This window comes from Peromyscus maniculatus, chromosome 10 (genome assembly GCF_049852395.1).
Source record: "Peromyscus maniculatus bairdii isolate BWxNUB_F1_BW_parent chromosome 10, HU_Pman_BW_mat_3.1, whole genome shotgun sequence".
In the NCBI taxonomy this organism is placed as follows: domain Eukaryota; kingdom Metazoa; phylum Chordata; class Mammalia; order Rodentia; family Cricetidae; genus Peromyscus; species Peromyscus maniculatus.
The window spans coordinates 45988080-46015478 of NC_134861.1; the positions used below are offsets into that span (position 1 = coordinate 45988080).

At 40.9% G+C, this 27399-nt stretch overlaps 1 protein-coding gene across 1 annotated transcript in view; it reads right to left on the reverse strand.

Annotated features, from left to right (window-relative positions):
• The window catches only part of Kcnip4 (potassium voltage-gated channel interacting protein 4), a 1069170-nt gene extending 1053130 nt beyond the window's left edge, over positions 1 to 16040 (reverse strand). The window contains exon 1 of the mRNA XM_006976097.4: positions 15923 to 16040. Coding sequence (XP_006976159.1) covers positions 15923 to 15983 — 61 coding nt within the window. The 5' untranslated portion in view covers positions 15984 to 16040. The remainder of the gene's footprint in view (positions 1 to 15922) is intronic.
• Between the last annotated feature and the right edge of the window lie 11359 nt (positions 16041 to 27399).

A 27399-nucleotide genomic window follows, 5' to 3' on the forward strand; every position in this document is an offset into this window, starting at 1 on the left:
ACACCGCAAATTAGAGTTTGAACAATGTCTAAGAGTTGTCAATTTGGATGAGGACAAGAACAGCTGGCCTGATACATTTCAGAAGAATGAAAAGCAAGCAGTGGTACTTCAAGGTAGTGTTAATTCTCTTCCACTTGACCTTTGTTCAAGTGAGCACATAAATAAAATGGAAGTTACCTGCTGGTAAAATTGTATATTGCTAGTAGTTCACTGTCACTCCTCTGCTCTAAAGTCTATGCATATGATAAATGCCTGCTTATATCACTTTATTGGTGTCCTGATATCAACCAAGCCTTGTGTCGGTCAACTGAGCATGTCTTACTCACAAGATCAGATATAATGACAAGGTAAGCCAGACCAGTTGTCTCTGAAGCCTGGTATAGAAACTACTCAGTATGTGTACACTGGACTATGGGAACAAAATGTTACTAGTTCTAGAGTGTCTATCATGAAAAGAAACAATGCAGCTTTGCCAGTAAGTATGCATCCTTCTGTAAGTACACATATACGATTCATGAAGAAACATAATGCCAATATTTTAATATGTTTTATTTATTTAGTAGTTGCATACATGGATACAATATATTTTGATTATGTTTACCCCTACTCATTTCTTCAATGCCCCCAATCACTTTTCCTACCTCTCCTTTCAACTATCACGTTCTCGTTTTCCTTTTTTTTTTCTTTTTTCTTTTTTTTTTTTTTTGGACTTCACTGAGCCTAATTAGTGTTGCCCATATATACATGGCTGTAGAACCATCCACTAGAAAATGTCAACTTACCATGGCTTAGATCCCTGAAGAAAAATTACTCTCCCACTCCCATCAGCATTCAACTGTCAATAGCAGCTGGGGTGGGGTCTCATAAGTCCTCCTCCCCACATGCTGGAATGTTGACTGGCTTAATCTTGTGAGGTCTTATGTAGGTAACTACAGCAGCTCTGAATTTGGAGTATAGTGTTCCCATCATATCTAGAAGTCACTGTTTGCCCCAGTCCTCTCAGACTTCTGGTTCTTATAATCTTATCCTCTGCACTTTAACAGGTTGTGAATCACTATTAACCACTGTCCACTGCTAAAACAGGGAGGCTTTGCTGATGAGGGTTGCACCAGTCTGTGGGTACAGAGATACATATTTATAAGTCAGTTTGATATTATTTTCATTTAGCAAATTAATAGTAATAGGTTCACCCCCAAAGCCTATGAATTCTAAGTCATATATTCTTGACCATGTTTACAACATCAAGAATGAGTCCTCTCCTATGGAGTTGGTTACTTCCATAACAATAATTCCATAATTGAACCAATGCATGTATCTTGCCAGGCTGGCCTTTACTGCCACTTTGCGGGGTGCATATCTCAGTAAGACTGCTGATAACTTTTCTTCATCACCAGCTTGCCAAGTATCATCAGGCATTATGAAAGATAGCTAGTAAGGAGGAATCTTCCAAGTCAGTTCCAGCTTGATTTCTCCATGGCCTATAAACCAGAGTGGATGGTATCTTTAAAACAAGTTTTAACATCAGGTTCTGTTGAGCAACCATGAGCAATGGCAATAACCTGTACTGTTTGGAAGTCTCTATGATCAGCCTGATCAACAACTGAAAGGAAGGTATTTCACACTGGGCACTGGGGCTTTGGTTGGACAACCTATGGCTTCTGGCAGAATATTATATCCCCTATACAATATAAATCCATTCAAATTCCTCCATAAATAAAGATTTTTAGGAAGCTTATAAAAATATCACCATAATACTAGACTTCCATCTGGCTTTGTGAAACAGCATTATCATTAGTTATCATCCCCTTCACTCCTCCACTGTTTTTGCCTTCTATCCCTATCCCTACTTAAACCTTCCTCCCCACCCATTAAAGGGATCTATGATCAAATCACATAGAAAACTACTATTTTGACAGATTACTAGCTGTAAGTGCTAACCAAGAGATCAAAGCCAAATTTCAGAGCTTAAACTAGACCAGAGAAAACATAAATTAAAAGGAAAATGAGATGCCCTAGAGAGAGAAGATGAGATGAGTCAAGGACACCCAAAGGCAAGCAGCACAGAGCTATGGTTCATGATTTTCTGGGTAATAGGACTACACAGTATGGCTTTCGTTAAGTATAGGAAACAAGGGTAACTAAAGTATCTGGCTTTTGATTCTTCAGTTCTGCTGCTTAAAACCTCTGATCATTTCTCATCACCCACAGGACCAAGTCCAAACCCATAACAAAACTCAAACTCCTAAGCAAGTGCACTCTGCCTGCCGCTGCAGAATCATTTTTTGTGTTCTGTCTTTCCCTCTCTTCCTCTTCCTTCTTCCATCAAGTATGTTCTTTGCTTTTGCATCATCTATCTCTAAGCATAATCCAATCATTTACTTCTTTTAAGAGTTATTTACGTAGATATCAGCCATTTCTCCATCATTGGGTGATCCTCGTGTCTTTCTTGGGGTCCTGTTTTCCAGGTAGCCTCCCTGGTGATATGAGTAGCAGTCCAGTCATCCTTGTCCCACCTCTAGTATCCTCCTATGAGTGAGTACATGCTATATTTGTCTTTCTGATTAGCGAGAAAGAGGAGGGTTTTTATGAGTGAGAATTGTTGAAACCAAGGTTGGATAAAGCACAGGGACAAATAGCCAAACGAATAGAAACATATGAACTATGAACCAAAGGCTGAGGGGCCCCCAACTGGATCAGGCCCTCGGAATAGGTGAGACAGTTGATTGGCTTGATCTGTTTGGGAGGCATCTAGGCAGTGGTACCGGGTCCTCTGCTCATTGCATGAGTTGGCTGTTTGAAACCTGGGTCTTATGCAGGGTCCCTTGGCTCAGTCTGGGAGGAGGGGACTGGATCTGCCTGGACTGAGTCTACCAGGTCGATCTCAGTCCTTGGAGGAGGCTTTGCCCTGGAGGAGGTGGGAATGGGGGTGGGCCGGGGGGGGGGGCAGTGGGGCAGGAGGGAGGAGAACAAGGGAATAAAAAAAGTTATTTACTAATCCTGAAACCAGAGTAAGTTTTTTCCCAGTGTCTACCTGCTCCTGTGTATATGTTTCCATGCTCATCTGATGAAATTATCAGTGTATTGATTTGTATTGTTTAACATCTATCTTCCTAACTAGCCATTGGTGAGAAGAGAGAGTGCTTCCATTATTTAAGCATCCAATACAATTAATTTACAATAAGTGTTAAAGAAATAAGTGTTGGGGATAAAGTTGAATGGATGTATCCTGAAGCCCAAAGAGGGAAAGATTTTGTATCTGAGTTTTATGAGTGCTTGTTCATTGCATTTGATGACACAAAAAATACAAGGATTATCTAATAGTTCAAACAATATTTGAGTCTATTTTATTGGTACATTTAAGGTCATTTTGCTATCCATTTGTCAACAAATATTTGAGTGCCCCTGTGTCCCTTTGAAGTATGCACAGTCTCTTTACTCTGCATTTCCAGATAGATGCCAAGAAACTAAGTAAAAGTGCATTCATTGAAGAACAGCATTAAAAGAATGCATGACTTACTCTGGCAGAAAGGAGCATGGCTGAAGATCATTGCTTACAGTAATGGTATATGTTCTCAACTGGTTAGTCTCAGTAAGATTGTGCAAAGTGTCTATAGTTGGGTAGATAGGGAAGCAGATCCAAGATCAAGCAATGAAGTCAGGAGAAAGAATACAGCTATGCAAATGAAGTGTTCCAGGTCAAGGTCATGGCTTTGCAGAGAATGAGAAGCTTCTTTCAGAAATTTACCTGTACACTACACTGCCAATATCCAGGCTTCCTGGCACTAATTTGCCCAACTTATCTGGCCCATCAGTGTTTCAACTCAAGTTCGGGAAGGCCATGAAGGTTCCTTTCTCTGTATTAAAACCTTCAAACATTACTAGTTCCTTTGCTAGTCACAAAATTGTGCCATCAGGGTTCACTCTTCCCCTTCCTATTCAAGATACTTTGGACCAGGACTTTTTTGGGATCTCCACTGTAGATGTATTAAATAAACCTACAGCAAGTTTATTGGATAATTAGCCTTTGTCTCCCTAGACTAGCCACTTGAACAGAGTGTTAAGTCTGAGAAGCCCAACTCAGACCTCCCTCTCACAACAGGTCAAATTAGCCTAGAGAGTCTCCTTTCACTCTTTCATGACCTGTCCAGGAATGAGAGTGGAGTCATGAAGAGTACAGAGTACTGTGTAGCCAGAATGTCTTTGATATTATTGCCTTAGTCAAAATGCCTGCTCTCCCAGTCACTATGTGACACTGGGCAAAGTGCTTAAGTTTTTGAGCCTCACTTTTTTTATAAAGGATGTTCAAAATCATCTTGGCAGTGTGAAGGTAAAGACACCAGATCATCTGCCTAAAAATCTCCAAAGATAATGTTGAACTCAATGTTTTTGACTCAATACACATGTGCATGTAGAAACATAGGTGTTCTCTCTCACACACACTTTTCTTTGGGAAGGGTTAGCATCATCCCATCATCATAGGCCTTCACTTAGACATTCATGTTGGAGAATAGTATAAAAGAATAGAGAGATGCAGAATGGACAGTTTTGTTAGATGAAGTCATAAGACAAGTAACACTGTAATGAAGACCTGAATGAAGTCAGAAAGAAGCCCAACAGATGATATGGGGCAAGAATGATGCAAGCATGCACAAAGAAATTCAACTCCATTGACCTTGTGGCTTCCCAAAGTCACAGAGTAACAGCCAGAGTATCTGAACCCCATTTCTGACTCTAGAATCCTATACTTAGCCAGCATGCTTCTTCCCTCAGTCCTGCCGCAGCTTGGAATGTTAGCCAGGTCTGGATCTTTAAAACTCCTCTATTCCCGAGCCAACGGTCATGAGCCTTCTGTGTCAGGTACTGACCTTCATAACAACTCTTCAATTTCTTTCCAAATCCTGAAGGACTCCCTGTTTCCTCATCCAGCTCCCGCACTCACTCTTCAGAGTTCTAACTCTCAGTACTCTCTGAAACCCAATCTCACAGCGACAACCCTGATTACCTCCGCTATAACTGCCTCTCTAACCTGGGACCCCAGTTTCATTTGCTGCCCAGGATTTGGGGGTCCTGACTATGCTTTATTTATTTCTATTTCCCGTATGTTCCTCACAGTTCTGGACACATAACAATTCTGAGTTTTCTGAAAATAGATTAAACTTGAACTCGCTATTTCCAATTGTCTTTGGGGGTTTGACATGAATATTTTCCCCACACCTCAAAATCAATATTCATAAGTAGGAACACACTATTTTTACTTCAAAACCCATTCCTTCTCTTGTGGTTCTTGTTTCTCATCATACCACGATGTGTCTTCAACCCCTGTCTTGTCCTTCAGGCAACCTACTTTTCCATTCCCACTGCCTTTACCCCAGTTCAGTCTTGCCTAGACTAATGCAACAGTCACCTAATGACATCATTATCAAGGATGCATCCCACCCAGCTATGCAAAATTAATGTTCTACATTCTGTCACTCTACAAAATTCAACTGGCTCCCTTCTGTCTACAGAATAAACGCTCCATCTATTCTTACAGCCCTAAGAGCCCCATGCCTACTAGCTTCTCCTCTACTTTGATGTCCCACAAGTCCTTACATTTTTTTTTAGATCTAATCAGCCTCATTTTCTTTCAGATGAACCTCCTTCTTTATTTCCCACTTGCATAAATTTAGGCAATCCCTGACTCACTGAAGCCAGAAATCTGCTTTGTTTCAGGGTCTTTGTCATCATCAAAACCTTTAGCAATCTACCAAGTGTCACCCTCAAATACTATTGATCTCATATTCTGTTTATCTCATGTGTACTCTTTATTCTTCAATCCCTGATCAATGACTTATTGTGTCCTTCAGAAACACCACTTGCATTTTTTTGTGACAGCAGATTTCTTTGTCTGGGGTTTCGCCCCCACCCTATTCCCATCCATTTGCAACATCACTACAGTTACGTTGCTGATGTTGAAATAGGATCGACTTCTGTACTTGATTGAATTTTACCATAGTTCCTTAGCACTTTTATGCATGGACTTCCCCGACTTCTCATTTCACTGTTCCATTTGATCCCAAACCTTTACTGCACCATGAAGAACTCACAGTTCCCTATTTGCATAACCCTGATCTCTTGGCTCAGCTCCACAACTACTGCTAACAAAAATATCTATTATTCCACCTGCCATCTCCCCAGAAAACCTCAGCTTCTTCTTGCGGGTCCATCTAATCTAGGTGTCTTTCTTTGACCCTGTCTGACCTTCAGCATGTGGTTTAGCACTTTTATTGAAGTGTTCTGTGCAGGGAGCTATCATGGGGCTTTCTTTGTTTCAGGTTCTATCACATGTGTCTATGTTCACATGTGAGTTTAAGGTTTCCATACTTTTCATCTGCATTTTAATACTGTAAATGATACATGACAGGAGAAGTCCAGCATATGTTTCATGATACAAAATATAGACTGACATTTTCGGGGACGCCCAAGTATGTGACGATGTTATTTAGTGTATAGTATGCTACTATTCTGTGTAAGGTCTGTGTAGTGTTATATGTTATATATGACCCTATGAAGCCCACATCACTTAGTAGTACCTTGTGATTATAACACTTCTGCTCTTTGCTCCTCCAGCTTAGCATTGTCTAAAAGCTATTGATAAGATGGTGGCTAATAACAGCCTTCCCTGAAGAAAGACAAATGTATTCTAGAATGATATTAACTCCAGTTTTTGAAGATGAGGTAAACTAACATGCTTTCTGTAATTAATACATAATGCAAGCAAAGTAGAGTTTAGGAGTACATCAGGAAGAAGTGACTTAACATTTAATTCCACACAATTAACAACAGCATTGCCTTTCTCTATTCTCAAACATTTACTAGCAATGCATCTCTCATTTAATATGTGATGGATAAGTGTATTTTCAAAGAATGATTGTTGAATAGCATCTTCAAAACTATTCCTAAAACTACTAGAAAATAAATCAGTGAAGGCTGAAGTCACAACTGTCACTGTTGAGTTCTATAATTCTATTCCAATGATATTCATGAAAAGTCCCTATCTCTTGCTTAGGGGTTCAGGAGTAAATGGAGCTATGCCTAAAATTGCAATATTTCTAACAAACAATTTCCACAGTTCAATCTCTTCATTGTAATGATTGTAGATTTTTCATTGTTAGTGTTTATTTAGAGAGATGAACAATGATTCCGAAAGTATTAGTTTTTTGAATAACTAATTTTCATTTGGGAACTATATTTACAACTTTAATGTAACTAGGAGAGTTTATGTGGATTAGTGACAAATTCTGTACTTCAATTATATCAGAAGCACTAGTATTTACTACCTCCCAGCTCCAACATTTAAATGGGTGTCCTTTTTAAAATAATCTTACTGTGTCTCCGCGGAAACTGGAATTTATTTTCTACCTCCTGTGTGGAGGAGTACCTCATTCTACGTCTCTGGATATTGCTGAATTTGGCAGAGTTCATTCTCTTTTCCATGTTTCCCAATGCCTGGCTCTGCACTCTTCCTCATTTTATATTTGCCTTCCGACAGTTTCCTCCCTACAGCCATCAAATGAAGAAAATGCACCTGTGCTCCACAAGACCCAACTTTCATTTCAGCAGGACTAACTATGAAGGCAAAGTGACAAACAGTTACAAACCTATAACAGAGTGCAGCTATACAATGCGTTACGGGGCAAAGAGCCCCGGCTGAAATTACAGGGAGTTTGTGGAGATGAATGAAGAGGAGCCAATGGTTTGGGAATTCTTGTAAGAGACGGTGGATTTTTACAAGCACTCAGAACTAGAGAAAGTATAATCATGTTCCTGTGATAAATGATTGATTCCACAAAATTGGCTTTAAAATTATAGCGATGCTCTATTTAATTTAGAAATCCCTATACTGATTTGAAATGTCTCTGCTTTTGCTAGAACATTATTTAAACTGGCAATGAGAGAAATGAGCATTCTCAATTCCTTTATCACTTTCCTTAAACAGAAGTTATTACTCATTTTATGCTCTCTAGGCTCCCAAACCACATTTGCTTCATGAAGACCGAATGTTTCTTTATATAGACCCTGAACCGTAGAAGTTTTTTTTTTAATTTAAATGGCATGATCATTTAATGCAATTAAGAGGTAGACGAAAAATGTTATGTTTAAAAAGTAGATAGAGGCAAGAAGAACTAATAACAAAACAAGCATAGATTTTTTGAGACCCTTTTCTGTTTGTTTGTTTGTTTGTTTGTTTGTTTTGCTTTGCTTTGCTTTGTTTTTGTAGCTTAACTCTTCAAGATCCCAAGGGGAAAAGGTTTACTGTCACTCTGTGTTCACACACAGAGGAACTACATCCTACCAACAGGAAATCATCTCACTTTCAACCATGTGGCCTACTCTGTCCTTAAGTCCATCATGGGAATGGGTATTTTAAAAGATAAGAGATTCATCATTTCTTCCCCTTTTCCACTATCAATACCCAGGGCATATCCATAACTATCTTCTGTATAAAAAGTAGGATCTCTGAAGGCAGATTCTGTTTTATAAGACTAATACCAGATAACTTCTGTATAAATATTTGAGGAATAAATCTCATTTTATCATCATGAGATATCTGTAAGATCCTACTAGATATCACCTTCACCATTTGATTCAGAAAAAAATCGAACATACAAACAAACAAACAAAACAAAACAAAAAACAAAGGAAGGATGGCATTAGACCCAAGGGCTATTTTACCTAATACCAACGTTTTAAATTAAATCAAAATTTGTCTAAGTCAGAGTGCTTTCCAAACTGAACTCACTTGTTTTTAGAACAATATCTGAGAGGGTTATCTTAAGGATGCCTGTTGGTCAGCACTACATTATTGTGTTTATTCAGTTTCCTGTAGGTATGAGACCAAGAAGACCAGAGCATCACTTTGTTCACAACCCCACTAGGTTGGAGGACAGTGATAAGTCTACCTTGGGGAATCACCATGTTAGCAAGTTATTCATTCAACATATTTTTGGAGTGTTTACCAGACACACAACATGGATAAAGATATGGGGTAGAACATGTCTGAAGTAATTTCTCATGCTATCCAAGTAAAAATTACAAAATTTTAAAACCTGATATAAAGCTCCTTGGGGGGAAAAACCCATTCTGCAATGTAGATAGGTTTAATATCTGAGTGTGCTATATTGACAAAACATAACCATAAAACTCATGGAGTCACTTGACAGGCATGTATTCTTTTATTTAAAAAACTGATTTGGGGGTATTTTTAAGGACATCTTGACATGTATAATGCCATAAAAATGATTTGGGGACATTCTTGGTGATACTTTGGCATGTATAACACAATCTGTATATTAGAATACAAAGTAGACATGGAATGGGTAGTCTGTAAACTGTAGTGGTTATTGTATCATTCAAATCTTTCTTTGATTCCCATGTGGGCTTCAGTAATACCATTCTTAAATAAACTTCTTCACTCAAAGCTACTTCAAACTATAAACGCACATTGACATCTGAAGATAAAAGTCTATTTTCCTCCCGAGTCATTGCTTAAAGACCTATAAAAATGCCATCTCTAATTCCCTAAAGACTTTTTTCACTATTCATGAACAGATGGCTCCTAAATACAAGAGAGGGATGGTCCCTTAAGCCAATACAAATTTGAGGTAACCCAAAACTTACAAATGGTTGAAATGTTTTTGACTGCTTATTTTTACTAAATAAATTTAGAGTAGAATACAGGGAGGTGACTTCTCAAAGGTTAATAATATGTCCCCAGGTTATTTAAAGTGACAATCTGTTCCAGTGATCCAGCTATTCAGCCACAGTGGCTTTGTTCACCCCCAGGAATAAAAATCAGCCTTCAACATAGGCATGATGGCCAAGTGCACAATATGGAGAATTCTATATTTATATTCGCGATGGAATGGCTCTTTATAATGTCAGAGTGTGCAGGGAACTGTTGTGTTTAAACACGGGCTTTCTACTTACTCAGTTCCCAAATACTGTACATGCACTTGCATACAGATCAGCCATGGGAAAGAGGCTTGGCAAGAAGGGAGATAGCCACTGCCACTGGAGTAAAGGGCTGAACTTTATCTCTCTTCAGCCTTCTCTCGCAACACAGCCTGATTCTCCCTGTCAATGCTGATATGAGAGAGAAAAAGAACCAAAGAAATAGATGTGTGTACACTGAATGAAGTCTCAGTGGTTTGATTTTTTTTTCCATTCCTTTCTATGGCTACTGCTACAATGGGAGGTGCTGTCATTGGATGAGCTTAATAGCAAAGATAACAATAAAGATAGCAGACATGGTAGTGCAGATGCACGGACAACGCATTGTGGAGTATTAGAAAAGGACAACCTCTATAGCAAACTCAGGGACAACCAAAGTCACATTCCAGAATGAATATTTAACTAATTTTGTACTGTCTCATTGATTCTGGGTGACTGGGCAGGGACTGAAAGAGGTAACAACTACTCACTGGAAGTCTGCTGGACTACTGACCTTGGAAGTGATAGATCTGGAAGACATTAAGGATGAGGGAGAATCACAATAACCATATACAAGACAATGCTGACTATTGCTTTAGACAGAGGAATCACATAATACCTGCTCAAGCCTTCTCCACAATCCTCACTCTCCTACCAGTAAGGCTACAGATGCCCCAAGGAGCCTGATCTTTATTCTGTATTTCCAAACTCAGGGACATAATCTGATGAATAGAGCAGTCAGGAAACTAAAGAATGTCACTTCCTAAAGAGGACTTAACAAGCAACCAAATATAAATTGAAATTCAAATTGTTTCATAGGTTTATCATGGGGCAACAGGATTTTAATTTAATAAATGTCTTTTAGGCATTTGCTAGTTTGTGAAGCATTGTGTAAATATTAACTAGAGGGATAGACATGAGTACCTTGTGTAGGGTATATGCTAATGAGGAGCTACAATTTAATAGCTGCAAATGATGTAAAATGCCAAGTTTATTCTGCTTTGCTCCGATTCAGACCAAAATAAAAGAAAAGTTACATAAGCAAAGCAAGAGAGCAATTCTTAGTAGTGGGGAGCTGGGACAAAGAAATGGTGTTGCCTGAGAAGGGGACAGCATTGGAGAAGAGTCTGGATAGACTGCAGACAGACAATCACCAAGCAATGTCAGGGCAGGAAGTTAATACTTAGCAGTGGGAAAATACAAAGTATGTTTGAGAACTAGGGAAAACTCCAGTGCAGCTATACCAAAGCACAGACCTGGCAGAACTGTAGGAGATAATGTGGAGGGAGAAGATGATCACCTTATCATGAAAGCCTTTGATACCAATCTAAAACTACCATAGCTTTCCTTCTGAAAGTAGAATCAAAGGGAGGTACTAAAATATATTTTCTAGGACAATAAAACTGAAATCAAGTGTTAGTGAATCCAGTTGACTTTAAGTGGGAGATGGTAAGGAAAGAGGATTCAACATACTTGCCTGGAAATGATGCTATGATCATAATTTGAGGGAGTTGAGAGGAAACCAAAGTGAGAAACAGAAATAAATAAACACTGGTGACTGATTCAGCAGAGATGGAAGACCCATAGAGAAGGGTCTGTTTCAACCACTTCCAAACTTTATGTCACAAATAATGGTGGCCCCATTTGAACAATAACTTACTTTTAAAGGACAAAATATGTATTGGGGGGGATTTTTATTTTTACTTGACAAAGCTAGTAAAACTTGCTGATGGGTCTGAAATTCTAGTAAGGAGAATGTCTGTCTAGCACTTGAGAGGAACATTGAGCTAGACTGTGCACAAGGAGACTGGCACACCACAAGAGAAATTAAAATAGCCATTTGCTTAAGAGGAGAGTACACAGAGGAGAGATAATTAAAACAGAACTTGGTGAAAGTTGCATAGAATGTACAAAAGAAAAGAAGTAAGGGTCATAATAAGAGTTACCAGGAATCTGAGATGGTACAGAGTAATTCAGTTCCTCAGACGGCCATGGAGAAGAATGCAGTCATTATCAGCTATTGAGACAGTAAATGTGAGTCCTCAAACTAGATGCTTAGGAAATGAAGTGATAACCAGGAATCGATGGCTTGGCTCTCCCAGAGATCGTAGTCCGCAAAGGAGCATTTGGTGAGCAGAGGAAGTACCAAGGTGAATTCAGGAGGATATAGCAGAGGCATAAGGTCATTTAACCAAATAAGACATTTTGAAAAATAAATGGGTGATTAAGTGCTCAAGGGGTGAATACATTTATAGTAAAGGGCTCAGTTGAACAACCTTAAGACACTTTTTGAGGATAGTAAAGGCCTATTGAACAAATAACACTTATATCTTCATCTCTTCTCTCTTTTCCCTCTGTCTCTGTCTCTGTCTGTCTCTCTCTCACACACACATGCACACACACATGCACACATACACACACACACACACACACACACACACACACACACACACACACACACTGATCTGTTGGAAATTGTCTCTAGGAGGAGAGCTATTGGGTAAATAAGTCAATGTGCTATGAAATATTAAAAAGCAATATTATCCACGTTATGAAAACCAGCAAGACAAGGAAAACAAAATGACAAAAAATGAGTAAGAAAGATTGTGTACTGTCCAGAAATATATTTTCAAAACAAACCAACCACTATCTTCTCTAAAACTCTTCAGAAATCTTGAACACATATTTTATCTTGCATGGCTCATTAATGTCCAAAACAGCTATGTCCTTATTTTATGAATGAGGGTGTAAACATCAACCAGAAAATAAAAAAGTACAGCATATAAGGGAAACCAATGGGCATCTCTGAGTTGTAATACTTCACAATATTTATTGAATATTCCCTTTCATCTGTGTGAAATAAAGAAAGTAGAATATCTCATACAATGAAAAGCTTTTCCAAGGTTCAGAATAAATGAATTTTTGACTATTACTCATGGGGAATTGCTAATTTGACTTTCCTTGAACCTTAATAAACATGAAACTTTAGCTGAAGCCACAAAACATCCATCAAATTATGATTAAAAATTCCAGCAGATTTTCTCACTACTGTTGAAACATGTACTTTCCTCCCCACTTTTACTGTAGATTACATCAGATAACAGCTGCCATCCCTAAGTTAGATAACACAAATTAAGGACACTGATGAATAATTTTATAGGGCTTTTTTCTCTGACCTTCTTTCTGATTCTTTTAAATATATGATTGAAATCTCCTCTCTTCTCTCCCCTTCTCTCTCTCTCTCTCTCTCTCTCTCTCTCTCTCTCTCTCTCTCTCTCTCTCTCTCTCTCACACACACACACACACACACACACACACACACACACACATACACATCTGGTAGTAGAATTATGTTAGAATTTTACAACGAGGTATCAAAATAATGGGACTAGATAATAGAAATCAAAATGTATTGAGACAATCTTTAAGAATAACATGGAATCTGATGAGTATCAAAGTCTAGTATGCCCTACACCATCACTATGCTGTGGTCTGTAACATTCACACTATCAACTGTAATGACCTCGAAGGTGATGCATGGATGCACACTAAGTGCTTTTACTTGTTGAAAAGCATAAGGATGAAAGTTTAAGCAACATAATTAAACTCTTATGCCACCATATATGAGATTTTCCCATTATTTGCCGCATCGAGTGAGGGGATCTCTTTCGCCTCTCTACAGAGCATTTTTCAAAGTTTAGCCTCCAAATAAAGTCATAATACACATACACACATATGAAAGTGAAAGGGAGAAATTTCTCCGGTTTGAATTTTTTTCTTCCTTCTCTCTTTCTAGATTTCTCTATTAGATAATTCTGTTAATGTTTGATTGAATCCTTTTATAATTCTCTAGTTGGTGAATGTATATTCAGGGGGAAAACCATTAAAGTCCACTTATTGAAGAGGAAACAAGAGGTTGGGGCTATTGTTTTAAACCTAAACCTAAAACCTTTAAAATTGACAGTCACCCATTTTCCCCCTGACGATTACAGATTTGAGCACAGATAACCAAAGTGCTAAATCATGTTTGGTCACCTCTTGTAGCACCTTTAGAATAGTGGCACCAAGAACTAAAGCAATGCTCTCAACCATCTTTGTTTCCTTTGGTCTCATCGTCAGACATTAATTACCTAAAAATGTCCACACAGAACTAAAGAAACAAGTGTTAAAACTTCGCTTTCATCCTCATCTTAGCCAAGATGTAATCAACGTCTTTCTATTCTCTAATAAATCATTACTGTAGATGCTAGAGATGATATCGCATTTTCTATTTTTCATATTTATTTGTTTCATATTCATCAGGTATGATTTCATTTGTATTTCTCATTTACAGAAATTCTACCCACCAGGATACCGGACAGAGAGTGAACATATAAATTTAATCCCCATCTGACTGACTAGGCTCAGATAAAGAGCTATCCTTACTGAGGAGGCAAATATAAGCCACCAACTCTAAAGACGGTTCCCCCACAGCCTGTCCCAGCTCTGACTCTGTACCACCCTCCTGAGCCTTGAGTTCACAAGCCCTCCTGAATGAGAGTGAGCTGATCACCCCATTCACAGCAGGCGAAACTGCAACTATAGTTTCTTTACACTCAACCTACAATCAGCCCCTTACACTTAAAGTGTCATTCTAACAAAAACAAAGGAGAAATTCCAGTCTTTTAAATATTGCACATATCTTTCATATACCCTTCTAGGTATACTGGGTCATAACAGGTAGGCAGTTGCTACTCTGAGAAAACACCATCAGAGGTCAAATTTGGGGTGTCAGCAGTGGTCATGACATTCATTTTCAAGGGACTATGAAGAACCAAGACTTTTTAAAATTTCACACTCAAATGAGACAAGTGCCCTCCTAGTTAGACCGAGCTTAACTATCAGAGGGAAGGTTCTGGTAGATGTCCATTTCTTATGCCCATGCTGGACTCAGTTATTCAGGTGCCTCTATTTCCTCGAGTAATAAAGAGAATGCACACACACACACACACACACACACACACACACACACACTACTTTCTGACAACTTTATAGCTGTTAGGGCCACATTCTGACCCTGTAAAGCCAAATGACACGGTAGCTACACGTGACTCCGTGCCTTATATAATCTTCCTCACTCACATTCTCCACAACCACCTTGATCCTATTTAGGGTCCTCAAAAAAAAAAAAAAAAAAAAAAACTGAACACATCAAAGTCATCTAAAAACAAACTGATGTAACCCAAGATGGTCTGTAGGAGGGAGGACATCAGTTCTGCCTTAGGTCCTGCTAAACTCAGAGAACAGTTCCTACCCCTGCATGTTTCCCTGAGAGCCACGCTCCTTGCACAGTGCCCAGTACCTTTCCAAGACTGTACTATATAAAAATTATTTCCAAGTGTCACTGAGGACTATATTCTCCAAACACACTAAACTGCAGGTAGCGATAGAACGAGACAAGCGCGCCTGCAAAAGGCTCTGACGTGGGCAACATCCCGTCTGCGTATTACCCAGGGGATCAAAATAGAGTTCTAGTGAAGTGTTTGGGAGCATCAAGGAAGTGCGGAGGGGGTGGATCAACACCATTTTGGCTCATTTATTCCCCAGGTGTTAGGGGAAGGAAGTGTGCCTGTGAAAGGCATCTGGTAAAAGCAAACAACCTCAGAAATTTTCAGGGAAGGCAAAAAGTACGCTCAGGATCGCAGCGGACCCCGCCACCAGCGAGTTTCAAACACACTTCAAGCATTTTCCTCCTCCTAGACCCTGGCATGCACCCCCACTCCTTGGCGCCCTCATGCCCCCACTCCCACCTCCCTTTCCCAACCCCGTCTGGGTCCGCACTCTCTCTCATGCAGCGATGGCAACAAGCGTCTCCCCCCACCCCCGCCCCCAGCGTGGAAGGGGCACCCGATCGTAGCGAGGGAAGGACAGTGCCAGCGGGGCGCCTGATCGCGAGCCCATCTCATCCTACCGCCTGTGGAGCTCGCCTCCTCCAGCTGAGCTGAGATGCTTTCCACTCTCCTGACGTTCATCTTGGGGGACGCTGGGTGAGAGAGCGACACTCTTAAGAGTCCACTGGCCCAGGGGCGACTGGCGATGGGTCTGGCACGGGTGCGCACAGCAGCTCTGTCCTGGGCGAGCAAGGCGCTGAGAGCTGGAGGCGGCGGCGGGCAGGGCGCGCGGAGCCGCTGCAGGTGCGGGCGGAGGCCGGCGGGGGGCGCCGGGGGCGCTTTGCCGCGCTGGGTGGCAGGGATGCGCGGGTGGTGGGGGCCGGGACACCAGACGCTGAGAAGCCTGGACGCTGTACCGCCAGACAGAGCGAGGCGCCCCCCGCCCCTGGCAAGCTTGGCACCGCCTCTGCCACCTGCTGCCAAGTCACCTAAGGAGAAAGTGGAAGAGGCTGTAGCAGCGCCTCAGGTGACAGCAGATGCACCCAAAAACAGAGACCTGAAGCGGCTTAAGGCTTAGCAGGGCTCCTTTCGAGATTTTCTTGGAACCCCTTTTTGCATCGCGCGGAGCCTGGCTCTAGGCTGGCTCAAGATGAAGCTCTTTGGCAAAGAAACATACTGCGGGGTCCTTAGGGGGTCAGACTCTGGCCTGTGGAGTGAGAAGCTGGGTTCGAAGGACAGCAGAAGGCAAGCGCAAGGAGACGCCCTTCTCAGGAACCAGGCAGAGTGCCAACAACTCCTAGACAGGAAACTTCCCAAGCGCAACTCAGTCATGAGACTCGGAGAGAGGTTGGAGAAAGTGACTTCTAGACACTGACTAGACAGGGCCAAGGTGAACCACAGCACTTTGCACGGTCCAGCTGAGCTGTCTAGGAGACATTTCCCACCAGCTCCTTCTCCAAAGGGAGGTTTCACTGGAGGTCGCCCTGTGGGAAGGGATGGCTGAGATCCCAGGGGAATTCATCACCCACGGTTGCATGTCTTTCTAAGCAATCCAAGGCCAGCAATGGCTGGGAGGCAGAGACAACCCAACAAACCACTTGTGGCCATGGTTACTGTTGGAGAGAGAGCTGAGCATTAAAATAGGCCCCCAGGAGTGAAGTCTATGGTGCCTCTTTTGAAAAGAAAGGTCAAGCTGACCCGTTCTGTGGGCCAGCAAAGCAAACTGGCATTTGTTCACACTCTCAGCTGCAAGGTCAATTGACCCTGACACAGCTGAAGTAGTTTCTAAGAGTTGGGAAAGCCATTCTTTCTCCCTGCACCCACCCGGCTACAAACACCATGAACCCTTGCTCCTTTCTTCAGTTAGGATTCAACAGTCACTTGTCCTTCCTTTCAGCCCTAGTCCCACAAGAGACTCACTTGAACGCCCTGTGGTGAGTTCCACACTCACGGTTGAGAAGACAGTTCCAACACCTCCACTGTCTCCATTCAAATCCTACTTCCAATAGTTAAAGATCGCGTGACTTTATCCAACCTGTTTACGCGAGCTGTCTGCTGGAATCTACTTTATAGCTCTGTTGGGATTTAAGGAAACCAGCAGAAGTAAGGGCAAAAATAGCTTCAGGATAGGGTAAGTGAAAGCAGCTGTGAGGGCCGTAAGCTTGGGAACACTAAGGGGGCTGCTGTGGCTGGAGCCGTGATGAAGGCAGAGTAATGGGACAGAAGAGCCAGAGGATAAGATCACGTGCAGTGTAAATATTTACTGAGTCAAGTATATAAAATTATAAGTAGTGTACACACCTTTCTTTCTTCTAACAAGCCTCCTGTCCGTCCTTCCTAGCCTATTCTATTTCATCCTGGTCATGTGGCGACCTAGGACTTCAGTAATCTCAAAGCAAGCTTACCAATAGCAATCCTGACGACAACTCTCCCTCTGCAGATCACGAATGCCTCTCCAGCTGTAAACTCCAGTGTTTTCTCTCTACTGACTTCTAAAACTACCTTCATGTGGGGGTTTGGGCCCAGCTGGCTGAGCTGGAATCTAACTGTGTGTCCAAAGCGAACAACTCAACCTTTCTCAACTCAAAAATGTACAAAACAGTAATGCCTGCCTCAGTAAACTTCTGGCAAAGATTAAAGGAGGTGAAATGCATGATGTGCTTTGGATGATTCTGGCACATAGTAAGAGTTCAGTGAGAGACGCTATAAAGAAAGTTCTCATAATCGCCATTATCATTACCATCACCACATTGTATCCTGATGAAAGCAAAGAAGGTAAAAAAGGCACCACCTTGTTCTAAAACAGATTCTCCCTCCTTATTTACATCACGAGTAATTTACAACTCCTTTGCCATCTGTAAAATTCTAAGAATATTTTCTGTGTGCCAGTCCACTTCTCAAGACCTGTTAGTGAGGATTAGTCCCCTTGGGTCCTTCTGTGTTGTATCTCTGGACTAGCTATAAATAAAGCAGCAAAATCATCCAAAGTGGACACTATATTGGAGAAGTTGCAACATGTTAAGCCTCCAAAATACTTGTGTAGGATCTTTGTTATAACATTTTGGTGTCTGAAGTCTTTATATGAATTCTTAGTCTCTGACAAAACACAGAAAAGTTCTCTTCTGCTGCTGCTGGCCTCAAATGTAGTTCCTTTTATATGTATGAGCATTTTTGTATGTGTGTATATCCCAGGTATGCCTGGTGCGCATGGAGTCCAGAAAAGGGTATCAGATCCTCTAAAAGCTGAAATGGAATTACAGTTGGTTGTGGTCTGTCCTGTGGGTGCTGGTTTTGGAGTCTGCATCCTCTGCAAAAGCAGTCAGTGTTCTTAACCACTGAACATTCTTTGCAGTTCCATTTGCTGCCATGTGTACTGCCGTTCTTAATACACTGAAGGTCTAGAGTTAACTGTCTTGTTCATTCCATCCTTTATTGGCTCTTCAGCTGCTCCAAGTATAGAGTATAGGAAATATTCATCCTCTGAAGCTGGCCAGCCTTCCACTCACAAAAGAGTCCTGTTTTTTACTGCAAACTGCAGAGTACTTTTCATATTGCATGTGTCTAGTCCATGGTCCCATGTAAAAAAAAAAGACACAAAAAATTGTAAGTAAACTATGTGCCAGCCATTAACCTCAGATATTTATGAACATTGCTTCATTTAATCTTTACAAAACCATATTGGGCCATACCTATTTTTTCCAGAAAGTCACCATCCATTTCTCAGCTTCAGCTCTGCATCTGTTAAAAAGGAGAATGTGAAGATCAAATAAGATAATGAAAATAAAATCTATTTATAAACCAAGGAATATTGCCAGAGTATCCAGGATTGTTTTATTGTGCTCTGAACTATTATTGCCTGTAACTTACTGGTTGTTTCTGAAAGGCCCCTACATTCAGCACAGTTCTCCTTTGCTCACCAGGACTTACACAATTATAGTCAAACCTAGTGCTTTTAATGTTGATTAAGTGCTTACTCTGCACCTTGCACTCTATTAACAAATTCTGTATCACTACATCACTTCACAACTAAGAAGGAATGCATTTTATAACTATTGTATGCTGATTTAAAAGCATGACTGAAACTCACAGACATTAAGTTGCCCAATATCAGTCAGCTCTGAAAAAATTCAGCTGAGATTTGATGCTGCATTCATCTCTTGACAAACCTGGAGCTGTTGGTCACTTCTGGACAGTCCTCAGACTTTAACATATATTAGTTACACATGCACTTGGTATAAAAACTCCTCTCCTTCAGCCTTGATGAGGGATTCATTGAATTGGGGGAAAAAAAAGTCTAAGACTGTCTCTTACATTAATGCATTTCATCTTTTCAAGCAGTTTTAAATGCTTAGGAAAATTTATCAGAAACTCACAGTTCCTTGCACAGAATTTCCTTCCTATGTTTTCCCAATAACATCTTGAGGTTTCTCTATTACAATTCATAACTGACAGGCCAACAGCAGAGTGCATTTTACTAAAGTCCATAGTTGATTTAGGACTTGTGAGTTTATAGGAAAAGAGATATTTCTCAGAGAGAAAGCCAGGTAAGGATAAAGTACCTTTGCACAGACAGAACTCCACTTTACAGCTTGATATGGGGCTTGCAGCCTCTAGAACTGGGGGATAATAAACCACTGTTGTTAAAACTACTCAGCCAGAGATTTTGTTGTTGTTGTTGTTGTTGTTATGACAGCCAAGTGTATCACATGTCAACAACAACAACAACAACAACAACAAAAAAAAAACCCTAGAGCACAGCCTGGGATACTGTGTCTTCATCCTCATCTAGGATCCTGTCAGGAACTGATAGTCTGGATCTGACTTAGCCTTCTTGATCAACCATATTCCATTTACAAACACCCTCAGGCCCCTCCAGGTACACAGATGACTCTGGAGATGGATGTTCAACAGGACCCATGCTATGTGGCCCTAGCATCCTTCTGGAGCCCATTGAGTGGGAAGGAGTTGGTATAATAACACAAATCAGTTCACTGGACTTGACCTTGGCAAGCCAAACCTGTTTTCCTCTTGTGTAAGCCCCTACTTAAATGAATGAAACTGGTTATTCCCTATTAGTGTTCAAGCCACAAGTATTCACAACCATGACCAAGTCACGGCACCTGTCAAATTCTTACTTTTCCATGATTTCTCAGGATTCAAATAATCGGGTAATCTAAACTGAGGTTCTCACATTAAAGAAAATATTAATGTGCTATGGAGACAAAGATGAGGAAAGCAGTGAAGGGCCACAAGGCTAGTTCTGAGCCTTCTGCGCAATGAATATGTGTACAACCGATTGTTCTTTATGACTCTGAAATGGAGACAAGTCAGATGTTATTAGCCCCATTTTGCAGATGAAGAAACTGACCCCCGTAGAGATGAAGGAAGTTGCTTGAATTATCATAAGGCACATGAGATGCAACCAGGTCACAAACTTTCATCACCTGACACCTTTCAGCGCGCGGCTGTGCGAGTCTTGCCAACTTTATATAAGCTGGCATGCTGCCAAATGAACTGTAATTCTCTAAGCACCAAAATTCAGACTTGGCTTGCAACTCTGTCTTACAGGGTAAGTCCATATTAAAAATGAAGAGTTATTATCTCACTGAACTGCATTTCTCCTGCCTTGTGGACTTGAGCAAATACACTGGCTGTAGTCTCTGTGTGGCAGCAGAGTTGATTAGGGGATTTGCTTTCAAACAGGGCTTTACTGTAGCCATAGAACTCACCAGAAACTTACATGCCATTAATGGAGTTAATGCCGAGAAGATTTCTATCTAGAATATATCTCTAGAAATAATTTCTAATTGTGAGATGGGCTCATTAAATTCTAAATTGCTTTATACTTTTGTCTTGGTATTTTTGTTGACTGTTCACTGACCTGCACAAAGGCTTAAAACAGGAAAGTGGGGAGTGTTTGCTAGTTTATTAACCGTTTCAAGGAAGCTGTACAAAAATGATTTCACTAAAACTGAATGATTGGTTTCTAGAGTAACCTCTTGAATCAAATTTGGATATAGCGGATAACTATTTTACACCACCTGCTTTCTGCACCAGACCCTGTACTAGTTGCTTTATGGCAGTGTGATGCAACCTAGACAGATCTGGGAAGATGAAGTCTTAATTGAGAAAATGCCTCCATCAGATTGGCCTGTAGACCCATCTATGTGATATATTCTTGATTATTGAAGTGGGAAAACCAACTCGCTGTGGGTGGTGCCACCCCTGGGCAGATGGTCCGGGAGTATATATATGATATATATATATATATATATATATATATATATATATATATATATATATATATATATATATCAAACTAAGCAAGCCTGGAGAGAAAGCCAGTAAGCAGCATTTCTCCATGGCCTTCAGCTTCAGTTCCTGCCTGCAGGTTCCTGGCCTAACTTCCTTCAATGGTGGATTGTGGTGTGGAAGTGTAAGCCAAATAAACTCTTTATTCTTCAATTTCCTTTGCTCATGATATTTTATTACAGCAATAGAAACCTAAAAAAATAAAAATGAGAAATACACATTTATTTATGTGTGTGGTACATTGCTGAAAACTAGTGAGCTTGGTGACTTAGATAAGACCTGAACAAGATAAAGTCATCCAAAATTCCAGCGTAGATGGGGGAGGTGCTTTCCAGGCTCACTCTTAATAGAGTTAGTAGCTCCTGGGGTGGGGGAAGGGAGAATCATTCCTTTTTTAATTATTATTATTATTTATTTTACAATACTATTCAGTTCTCCATAATAGCCACAGATTCCCCTGTTCTCTCCCCCCCTGCCCCCCTCCCTCTCCCCCCAGCACATCTCCCATTCCCACCTCCTCCAGATCAAGGCCTTCCCCGAGGACTGGGATCGACCTGATAGACCCAGTCCAGGCAGGTCCAGGCCCTCCTCCCAGACTGAGCCAAGCATCCCTGCATAAGTCATTCCTTTTAAAAGTATTGGCCATTCGCAGGTTTCCTGTGCTCCCGTAGCTAGCACCACACTTGTGTACATTTAGGTGATACTAATTGGACTTAGTGAGCTATTAAAAAAAAGAAAGAATTAACTTGGGAGGGGCACATATTCAGGAGGACATGGCAAGAGTTGGAGGAGAGAAATTTGGTTGGATATAATCATATTTTATTGTATTATGCATGTGTGAAATTATCAAGACTAAACTCAAATTATAATTTAAACATGATACTTATCTAAGTCTAAGACTTCAATAGATGCGTACTTTGTGAAAATACATTCAATTTAGTTTGCCTTGGAGAGAATAAGTAAAGTTAAAGTTCTTTATATAAATTAGGAATGTTGTAGGGAAACCAAAAGCCCACAGCCTAAGTCCAGCTAATACTGAACATGTAAGCCAAATATGTGAAACTGTTACACACACACTTGTCAAAATAGATGAAGAACTTGATAAAGTTCAGGTGTAAGCTAACAATATGTTAACAAATGAATGAAAGGGAAAAGGGATAGGCCTTAAAGGCTCAGTGCTATAAGCTTTTCAAAAGCCCAGATCCTCGGGTGTGTGAGACGGTTCTGTTTGTCAACTTGACCCAATCTAGACTCACTTAAGCAGAAAGTCTCAGTGAGGGGTGATCCAGATGAGGTTGACCTGTTGTCATGTCTACAGGAAACTGTACCATGTTAATTGATGGAGGAGGATCCAGCCCACTATGGGCACCATTCTCTCTGTGCTCTTGATTGTGTATGTAATGTGATCAGCTTCTTCAAGACCCTGCTATCTTGAAATCCCCATAATGACAGACTATCACCAGGAATTGTTAGCCAATTAAATGCTTTCTCTCTCAAAGTTGCTCGTTTCAGGGTATTTTAATCACAGCAACAGAGAGGAAACTAGGGAAGTGGATGAGAGCAACAGGTGTTATCTTCAAATGTGACTCTATCCTGAACAGTGGATGCTCATTACATATATATATTCCAGGTCCATCTGCCCAGGGTTGGTAAATAGAGTGGAGATGAATAAATAACATCATGCCATACTTGAATATGCTCCTTGATATATAACAAAAGTTTAACAAAACAGATGCATAAGTTATGTGACAGGCTTCTTAAATTTGCCCTCGGGCTGGAGAGATGGCTCAGAGGTTAAGAGCACTGACTGCTCTTCCAGAGGTCCTGAGTTCATTTCTCAGCAACCACATGGTGGCTCACAACCATCTGTAATAAGATCTGGCACCCTCTTCTGTATACATAATAAATAAATAAATCTTAAAAAAAAAATGCCCTCACCTTAGGAAAAGGAGTTCCCACACATGCATACCCATCAACACCTGAGACAGGTGGGAGAGCTGGCCCTGAGGTCAGAAGGATGAGAGAGCTGTCCCTGCCTGCCACCAGTGGCAACACTTGGGAGAGCACGCCCTGCACCTCACCTGGGCAGCACAATAGAGCCAATCCTGTTGACAGAGGTGTGGGTGAGCCAGCCTCGAAGTTATGAGCATTAAAGAACTGTCCCTGTTATTCATCTGTCATGTGGTGGCATGGGTGGGGAAGAAATGAGCTCCCCCTACCAATCAGTGCCCGAGGCAGATGGGAGAGATGGCCATGTGAACATAAGAGCACTCAAGAGAGTGGACCGTATGTCACACCTGGGCAACATAGTAGAGTTGGCCCTGAAAGTGTAGCTGTGGGAGATCTGACCCTGAGGACAAGAAAACCCAAGAGTTGGCCCTGCCTCTTGCTCATGATTGCAAAGGTTGAACTCATCAAAGCAATGCAGGAGAGCTTACCCTTCTGGTGAGGACAAGGAAGAGCTGGCAGACTGACCAACCCTGCAACTACACAGGCCCACAACCAGGATTAAGAGGTGGCTCACCCCAATATCCGCCCCATCTGTCATCTGCTGGAGCATGTGAAGGGACCAGTCCTGCAGACCCAAAGCTGCAGGATTTCCACAACACAGCACAACAGGAGTCTCAGTGGGGGCCCAGCATTGATAGTGTAGCAAACCCGAGGCCACTAACCAGACTAATGACTCTTTGCAATGAACATTTGCAAATAACGATATATGGACAAAAGTGTTTACTGTCTGACTCACTATGTCACACTATAGCTTCCATGATGAGATTTGCCCCCGCCCCTTCTTTTCTTTTTTTCTCTTAAATTTTATCTGAGGTGAGAGACTGCAAAGGGTAGATACGCAGGGGTGGGAAATGAATGGGCTCGAGATGCATGATATAAAAGACACAAAGAATAAATGAAAAGAAGGTTATAATAAATAAATAAATAAAATAAAGAGAAGAGTGCCTGGATGAATAAAGGAATATGAGTGACTAATTAGCCACAATATTTGTGGTGGTTTGAATGAGAAGGGCCTCCATAACCTTATATATGTGAATGCTTGATCCGCAGCTGGTGGAGCTGCATGGGTAGGATTATGTGGTATGGCCTTGATGGAAGAGATGTGTCACCAGGGGTGAGCTTTGAGCTTTTTAAAAATAACCACACTATTCCCAGTTAGTTTTTTTTTTATCTTTCTCACACATTTGTATAAGATGTGAACTCTCAGCTATTACTAGAGTGCCATGCCTGCTGGCCTCCTGACATACCCCCCTCTGTGATGGTCATAGACTCACCCTGTGAAACTGTGAGTCCCCAGTAAACTCTCCTATAAGTTGCCTTGGTCATGGTGTTTTGTGACAGCAATAGAAAGTAACTGAGACAATATTTTACTGAGAAAAATGTTCTGAGAAGATAAAATTTTGGTAAAGTAAAATAACATGGAGAAATCACTCTGATGCACAAAGCACACATGTATAAGCGTGTTTCCTAATGTCTGGTTCCTCATTCTTTAATTTGTAAGCAAGAGCTATGTGTATCAATGCAATCTTGGGAATATTCAAGATGCACCAAGCCAAGTACTGAGTAGAAAAATATAACAGAGGAAAAGAATGCCTGAATTCAAAGAGCTGCTATTGTAGAGATGCATCTACAACAGGAAGTAAGTTTTCAATCAATGAGTGGATGCTTGCATAGTATGCATGATGCACCACTTCTGTCTTATTCCATCCTTGTAGCTCCATAAGATTGTCTATCAGTTAACATAAAAGAAACCTCCCTCAATTTAGTAGCTTAACACAACAATGATTTGTTTTGCTTACATTCCAGTGGTCTGCCAATTTAGACTGTGCTCAGCTGGGTTCACTCATGCATCTGTAGTCAGCTGGCAATGATGTAGTCGTCTCACGTGCTACGCAGGTGGTTTGAATAATGAAGACAACCAGACTATGCCTCGCTTGTCATCCATCAGTCTTGCCCATGTTTCTTCATGTGATGCTAGTTTATGAAGACAAAACCAAAGTAGGTGCTTATTACAGTACCTTTCAACTTTTTTGAATACGTTTATTACATCCTATTGGCCAGAGGAACTCAAAGTCATTTCAGTTTTGGAAATGAACTTAAGAGTGGTGGGCCTTAGATGGGACAAAATGAAAAATATTGCAAGAGGATTTTCTATGGTCTAATATTTGTGACCCTTCCTCACCCAACTCTAATAAGAGTTGGATCTGGACCATTGCTATTTGTGTGGACCAGGAGAGCAGAGCCTGCATTAATAGAAGTAGTGTTCTGTTATGTGTATCATCTAAAAACTAAGAAATGAGCCTTCATCACACACCAAATAACTAAATACACTGCCACCTTGATCTTATAATTCTTAAGGTTTTAAATAAATTTCTGTTGTTTAGAAGCCACAAAAGTTGGGATAGTGAAATGGCTCAATGGGCAAAAGTGCTGATCATGCAAGTGTGAGCACCCGAGTTCAAATCTTCAGACCCCACAGAAAACTTGGGTGCATAGTGGGAACACCTGTAATCCAAGTGTCCCTATACAGAGATGGAAGATTGATACAAGGGACTCTCTAGAAGCATGTGGACCAAGCTGGCATGGAGTATGCAGCTGAAAAACAAGAGAGAAGCTATCTTGAACAAGGTGGAAGGTGAAGACCAAAACTGAAAGTCTTCCTCTGATCTCCACAGGTCAACCATGGCATGTATACACCCATATTCACAAAGTGAATGTAGACACAGAGGGGGGGTAGGGAGAGAGAGAGAGAGAGAGAGAGAGAGAGAGAGAGAGAGAGAGAGAGAGAGAGAGAGAGAAACTCAATTTATAGCATTATATTATAGCAGTCCAAATTAACTAGAACATAATAGTTAGGAGAAGAGAAGAGTTTGTGGCCTTTTCCTCAGTCTACTCTAGAGAGTTGCTCTTAATGTCTTGGTGAGGTACAGAGTTTTTAATGTATTTTCCCATTCCTATCAAGGTCAGTGAAAAGCCTATGAAATGGCAGAGGCATGACTCAAACTACTCAGTCAGTTCAGTAACCAACAAGCATATGTGCTATACAACACTACAACTGTCACAAAGGGCACATTTGTTTTCTGTAAAAACACTTAGCAATGTCTCCAACTCAACAGTGGGCATCAGCAAAGCTTCCATAGATGAAGTAACATCAGTTCTTCTAAATCCTAATGGACAAAGATGAATGAATTCCCTAAACAAAAGACGAAGGCAGGAACATTGCTTATCAAAGTGACCACATCAATACAAGAGACTCATAAAGATTTTGGAACAAATTCTTAGAACAAAGGAGCATCAAATTGTTCCCTAGGCTGAAGCACTGACAGTCAAGTTCACAGGGAGAAATACAATTGGGGTAAGCTAAGAAAACCTTAAAACCAAGCTGTGATTTTAAGCTTTGATCAAAGATCTTAACATCTTGTTGGAAGAATTTGGGGCAATAGATAGTAACTTGGGATTCTGGCTTATACTCATAATTCTGGAAACCATAAAAAAAAAAGAAATAGATTTTGGGAACATTAAAAGAGGAGGTTAGTGGCCGGGCGGTGGTGGCGCACGCCTTTAATCCCAGCACTCGGGAGGCAGAGGCAGGCGGATCTCTGTGAGTTCGAGGCCAGCCTGGGCTACCAAGTGAGTCCCAGGAAAGGCGCAAAGCTACACAGAGAAACCCTGTCTCGAAAAACCCAAAAAAAAAAAAAAAAAAAAAAAAAAAAAAAAAAGAGGAGGTTAGTTGCAA